Source organism: Kogia breviceps, chromosome X (genome assembly GCF_026419965.1).
Source record: "Kogia breviceps isolate mKogBre1 chromosome X, mKogBre1 haplotype 1, whole genome shotgun sequence".
NCBI classification, from domain to species: domain Eukaryota; kingdom Metazoa; phylum Chordata; class Mammalia; order Artiodactyla; family Physeteridae; genus Kogia; species Kogia breviceps.
Genome location: NC_081330.1, coordinates 70,033,765 through 70,041,011, shown reverse-complemented (window position 1 = coordinate 70,041,011; position 7,247 = coordinate 70,033,765). Strand labels below are relative to the sequence as shown.

Here is a 7,247-nt window from a genome sequence, read left to right as displayed (position 1 = left end):
AGCATACACTGTCAGCGCATGCAGGAGCACACAGTTGTTCCTCTCCCACTGAGAACACCCTAGCTCTGCCCACTCCACTCCCCAGCTTAACACTACATCTGGGGCAGACAGATACTGGGAGAAGACTGCCACAGAGACAGCCCAGATCTCAGTCAGCAATGCAACCAACTCAATTCCTGCAGCCACAACACCCCAACCCCCAGCCCCAGCCTACTCCACAACACAGCATCACACTATATTGGAGATGAATACAACAGTGAAAATGATGCAAACTTGGGCTACTTTTGAGCAGAACCATGAACATATACATAGTGATACATAGGTCCTCTGTGATCACACAGGCCTCACTTGCTTCAGCAATCACCTCCTTTGGGGCAGGGCAAACACTCAAGGGCAATAGAGCCTGATCAAACCCAACCCTCAGGGCTTATACTCTAACAACTGGGGAGCAGACCACACCCCTGACAGGGCAGTGACAGCCATGGAGTACAGAGAAAGCTCTGCCTCACATCCTTCACAGGCTCTAGGTACCGCAACAACAACAACACCCCCTATTAAGGGGATAACGGCCAGCACACTATGAGGAAAGACATGGCTAGGATCCATGCCAAAACCAGTCCTTGCACCAAACACAATTCAATACACACAGTCTACACAGGGATGCTCCCACATAAATACATCCCTTCAAGACCACAGTAGATAATTGTTTCCCCTACATTCATAGAGACAGAGAAAGTTAAGTAAAATGAAAAGGCTGAGGAGCTACTCCCAATTAAAAGAACAAGACAGATCCCCTGAAAGAATAAATAATAAAACAGAGCTCACCAGTCTACTAGACCCTGAGTTCTAAAAGATGATAATAAAAATGTTAATCAAATTAAGAAACATTATTGATAGAAATGCAGATCACTGTAACAAGGAACTAAAAAATTATTAAGATGAACTAATCAAAAATAAACAATTCAATTGCCAAGATAAAAACCAATCTAGAAGCAATGATAGCAGACTAAATGACACAGAAGAACAAAAAAGTGATCTGGAAGGTAGAATAATGGAAATCACCCAATCAGAATAGCAGAAAAAAAGAAAATGAAAAAAAAAAACATGAAAACAACATACAAAACTTATGGTATGAAATAAAACATGCTAACCTACACATAATAGGGATTCTAGAAGGAGAAGAGAGAGGAAAGAGGATTGAAAATGTATTTGAAGACATTATGGCTGAAAATTTCCTAAAACCAATGAAGGAAAAAGATATGCAAGTACAGGAAAAAAGTTAAAGACATGATTCTAAAACAGCAAGAGAAAAACAGTCAATTACAAGGGGATGCCCATAAGGCCATCAGCTGATATCTCTGAAGAAACTTTGCAAGCCAGAAGGGAGTGACATGATATATTCAAAGTCCTGAAAGGGAAAAACCTACAACCTGTGATACTCTATGCAGCAAGATGATAACTTAGAATAGTAGGAGAGATAAAGAATTTCTCAGACAAGCAAAAACTAAAAGAATCCAGAAGTGCTAAAGGTATCTTAAAAGAAATATTTAAAGGTCTTCTAATAGAAAAAAAGCAAGAATCTATAGGAAAGGGAAAATCACAATAGGAAAGGCAAATATATAAAAAGATTGACGACCATTAAATAAGCCAGTACATAGACTTAAAAACAATAAAAAATTTTTGTAAAAGCGATTATAACTACAATTAACAGCAGAAGAATAAGCATGAGCACATAAAACAAAACATCAAAATCACAAAATGTGGGGGAGGGGAGTATAAAAATGCAGATCTTTTAGAAAGCATTTGAACTTGAATGACTATCAGATAAAAGCAAGTAGATATAGTTATGGGTCAACATACATAAATTCTATGGTAACCACAAGTCAAAAATATACAATAGATTCACAAAAATCAAATAGGAAAGGACTGAAGCAAGCTACAAAAGAAAATCAACAAACTACAAAAGGAAAAAAAAGAAGAAATGAACAAAGAAAAACTACAAAAACTACTGGAAAACAAGGATTTAAATGGCAATAAAGGGCTTCCCTGGTGGCGCAGTGGTTGAGAATCCGCCTGCCGATGCAGGAGACACGGGTTCGTGCCCTGGTCCGGGAAGATCCCACATGCCGCGGAGCAACTAAGCCCGTGAGCCATGGCTGCTAGGCCTGCGCGTCCGGAGCCTGTGCTCCACAACGGGAGAGACCACAACAGTGAGAGGCCCGCATACCACAAAAAATAAAAAATAAAAATAAAATAAAAATAAATAAATGGCAATAAATACAAAGCTAACAATAATTATTTAAAAGTCAATGGATCAATCAAAAGACATAGAGTAGCAGATTGGATTAAAAAACAAGAACCTGCAATATGCTGCCTACAAGAGACCCACTTCAGGATAAAAGACACAAACAGATTGAAGGCGAGGGAATGGAAAAAAAAATATTTCATGCAGATGGAAACAACCAGAAAGCAGGAGTAACAAAAACTCATATCAGACAAAACTGAGTATAAAACAAAGGCCTACCACCAAAAATATTTAGAAAAAGAAGAACAAACAAAACCCAAAGGCAACAGAAGGAAATAAATAATAAAGATCAGAGAGGAAATAAAGAAAATAGAGATTTTTAAAACACAGAAAAGATCAATAAAACCAAGAACTGGTTTTTTTTAAAGATAAACAAGTCAACAAACCTCTAGCCAGGCTCACCAAGTAAAACAGAGTAAGGACCCCAAAAAAATAAGGAATGAAAGAGGAGAAATAACTGATACCACCCAAGTACAAAGAAAAATCTTAAGACAATAATATGAAATTATGTGCCAACAAATTGAACAACCTAGAAGTTTCTAGAAACATAGACTGTCAAAACTGAGCCAAGAAGAAACAGACAATTTGAACAGATCAATCACTAGAAGTGAAACAGAATCTGTAAAAAACAAACAAACAAAAAACTCCCTGCAAACAAAAGTCCAGGACCTGATGGCTTCACTGGGGAATTCAAGCAAACATACAAAGAATAATTTATACCTATCCTTCTGAAACCATCACAAAAGACTGAAGAGGAGGAAACATTCCCAAAGCCATACTATGAAGCCACCACCATCCTGATACTTAAACTAGACAAAGACACTATAAAAAAATTACAGGCCAGTATATTTGATGAATATAGATACAAAAATCCTCAACAAAATATTAGCAAACCAAATACAACAATACATAAAAAGAATCATGGGACTTCCGTGGTGGTCCAGTGGCTGGGACTCCACTCTCCCAATGCAGGGGGCCCAGGTTTGATCCCTGGTCAGGGAACTAGATACCACATGCTGCAACTAAGAGTTCACGTGCTGCAGCTAAAGATCCCACATGCCACAATGAAGATCCCATGTGCTTCAACTAAGACCTGGCACAGCCAAATAAATAATTTTTTTTAAAAAAAAAAGAATCATGCACCATGATCAAGTGGGATTCACTCCAGGGTCACAAGGATGGTTCACCATAAGCATTTCAATCAATGTGATACACCACATTAACAACAACAACAACAAAAACACATGATCATCTCAATAGACACAGAAAAAGCATTTGAACAAAATTCAACATTCATTCATGATCAAAATTCTCATCAAAGTGGGTCTAGAGGGAGCATATCTCAACATAATGCCATTTACTTCAAACCCACAGCCAACATCATACTCAATGGTGAAAAATGGAAAGCCTTCTTACTAAATTCAGGAACAAGACAAGGATTCCCACTCTTCACCACCTTATTTCAACATAGTATTGGAAATCCTAGCCACAGCAGTCAGACAAGAAAAATAAATAAAATGTATTCAAATTAGGAAGAAAAGAGGTAAAATTTCACTATTTGCAGATGACATGATAAGTTATATATAGACCCTAAAATCCCCACCCAAAAATTCTTAGAGCTAATAAATGAACCAAGAAAGGTAGCAGGATACAAAATTAATATACAGAAATCTGTTGCATTTCTTCACACTAATAATGAAATATCAGAAAGGGAAAGTAAAAAAAAAAACTATCCTGTTTAAAATCATATCAAAAAATACCTAGGAATAAACTTAAACAAGGAGGTGAAAGACATATGTGTTAAAAACTATAAAATATTGATAAAGGAAATTGAAGATGATTCAAAGAAATGGAAATATATCCTGTGCTCTTGTATTGGAAGAACTAATATTGTTAAAATGGCCATACTACCCAAAGCAATCAATAGATTTAATGCAACCCCTATCAAAATACCCAGGACATTTTTCACAGAATTGGAAAAAATAATCCTAAAATTTATATGGAACAACAAGTCCCTGAATACACCAAGCAACCCTGAGGAAAAAAAACAAAGCTGGAGGTATAACCCTTCCACTCTTCAGCCTATTCTACAAAGCTACAGTAATGTAAACAATGTGGTATTGGCACAAAAATAGACATATAGATCAGTGTAACAGAATAGAGAGCGCAGAAATAAACCCACACACCTACAGTCAATTTATCTATGATGAAGGCAGCAGGAATATACAATGGAGAAAAGACAGTCTCTTCAACAAGTGGTGCTGGGAAAGCTGGAAAACTACATGTAAATCAATAAAATTAGAATACTCCCTCATACCATATAAAAAATTACCTCAAAATGGTAAATACCTAAATATAAGACATTACACCATAAAACTCCTAGAAGAGAATGTAGGCAAAACACTGTTTGACATAAATAGTAGCAATATTTTCTTAGATCAGTCTCCAAAAGTGAAAGAAATAAAAGCAAAAATAAACAATTCAGACATAATCAAATTTAAAAGCTTTTGAACAGCAAAGTAAACCAGCAACAACAACAACAAAACATGAAATGGGAGAAAATATTCACAAACAATGCAAATGACAAGGGGTTAATACCCAAAATATACAAAAGCTCATACAACACAATATCAAAAAACAATCTGATCAAAGAATGGGCAGAAGACCTAAATAGACATTTCTCCAAAGAAGACATACAGATGGCCAAGAGGCACATGAAAAGATGCTCAACATCACTAATTATGAGAGAAATGCAAATCAAAACTACAATGAAGTATCATCTCACAACAGTCAGAGTGGCTATCATCAAAAAATATACAACTAATAAATGCTGGAGAGGGTGTGGAGAAAAAGGAAACTACTGACACTGTTGGTGGGAATGTAAATTGGTGCAGCCACTGTGGAAAACAGTATGGAGTTTCCTTCAAAACTAAAAATACAGCCACCATATGATCTTGCAATTCCACTCCTGGGCATATATCTGGAAAAGATGAAAACTGTAATTTAAAAAAATACATGCACCCCAATGTTCATAGCAGCACAATTTACAATAACCAAGACATGGAAACAACCCTTGTGCCCATCAATAGATTATTGGCTTAAGAAGATATTGTATATGTATACAATGGAATATTACTTACTCATTAAAAAGGTTGAAATATTGCCATTTGCAGCAACATGGATGGACCTAGAGGATATTATACTTAGTGAAGTAAGTCAGACAGAGAAAGACAAATCTGTCTATCTATCTATCTATCGATCTATTGATCTATAGATATATTTGAATCACTTTGCTGTGAACCTGAAACACAGTATTGAAAATCAACTATACTTAAAAAAAATATTGCCAATGGCAGAAACATGGATAAAGCTAGAAAATATACTTAGTGAAGTAAGTCAGACAAGAAAAGACAAATACTACATGATATCACTTACATGTGTAATCTAAGAAATAATACAAAAGAATCTACAGTAATTCCCCTACATACGAACCTTCAAGTTGCAAAATTTCAAAGATGCGAACATGTGCTTGCATGTCCAATCACGTTAAGTTAGTTCGCGTGTCTGGCATACACTGTCACCTGCGTGCATCCTCTACAAGTGGTTGTGCTTTCGTGTACTTTACTGTACAGTGCTGTATAGAGTACAGTAGTACAGTATCTTTATCTTGGGGAAAGAATATCTGGAAGCAAGCATAAAAGCAGCAGTGACATAGCTGATACTGCTAAGAAGTGCCAAGTGATAATGATGGAAACAAAAGTGAAAATAATTGAGAGAGTGAAGCAAGGTGAAAAGATTGTAGACATCGCTCACTCATATAACATGAATCATTCAACCACAGGCATGATTCTACAGAACAAGGACAAGATCATGAAAGATGTGAAGTCTGTTGTGCTGATGATGTCGACAATAATATTGAAGAAGCATGGAAAAGGGATGGAGGAGATGGAGAAACTTCTCAGTGTGTGGATGCAGGATGAGCATCAGCATCAAGTCCCACTCAGCTTAATGCTAATTCAAGAGAAAACTAAAAGCTTTTACGAAGACTTGAAGAAGAAACATGGTGAAGAATCAGAGGGCTCAGCTTTTAAGGCCAGCCATGGCTGGTATCATCAGTTCAAGGATAGAGCCAACCTTCACAATGTAAAAGTAAGGGGTGACACAAGGGAATCTCCATAAGGTTAACACCTGACCTTTCATCAGAAACTCTGCAAGCCAGAAGGGAGTGGCAGGACATATTTAAAGCGATGAAGGAGAAAAACCTACAACCAAGATTACTCTACCCAGCAAGGATCTCATTCAGATTTGATGGAGAAATTAAAACCTTTACAGACAAGCAAAAGCTGAGAGAGTTCAGCACCACCAAACAAGCTTTACAACAAATGCTAAAGGAACTTCTCTAGACAAGAAACACAAGAGAAGGAAAAGACTTACAATAACAAACCTCCCAAAATTAAGAAAATGGGAACAAGAACATACATATCGATAATTACCTTAAATGTAAATGGGTTAAATGCTCCCACCAAAAGACGCAGACTGGCTGAATGGATACAAAAACAAGACCCATATATATGCTGTCTACAAGAGACCCACGTCAGACCTAGGAACACATACAGACTGAAAGTGAGGGGATGGAAAAATATATTCCATGCGAATGGAAATCAAAAGAAAGCTGGAGTAGCGATTCTCATATCAGACAAAATAGACTTTAAAATAAAGACTATTACAAGAGACAAAGAAGGACAATACATAATGATCAAGGGATTGGTCCAAGAAGAAGATATAACAATTGTAAAAATTTATGCACCCAACATAGGAGCACCTCAATACATAAGGCAAATACTAACAGCCATAAAATGGGAAATTGACAGTAACACAAACATAGTAGGGGACTTTAACATCCCACTTTCACCAATGGACAGATCATCCAAAATGAAAATAA

At 36.6% G+C, this 7,247-nt stretch overlaps 1 protein-coding gene across 1 annotated transcript; it reads left to right on the top strand.

The window, feature by feature from the left end:
- Positions 1 to 6,049: 6,049 nt before the first annotated feature.
- Positions 6,050 to 6,484, top strand: LOC136793383 (putative CENPB DNA-binding domain-containing protein 1). Its single transcript, XM_067023168.1, has one exon. It carries the CDS (start codon positions 6,050 to 6,052, stop codon positions 6,482 to 6,484), a length of 435 nt encoding a protein of 144 aa, XP_066879269.1.
- Positions 6,485 to 7,247: the final 763 nt, after the last annotated feature.

Excerpts from the sequence above, each read along its gene's own strand:
- LOC136793383 (XM_067023168.1), top strand. The coding sequence starts at position 6,050 with ATGATGGAAACAAAAGTGAAAATAATTGAGAGAGTGAAGCAAGGTGAA.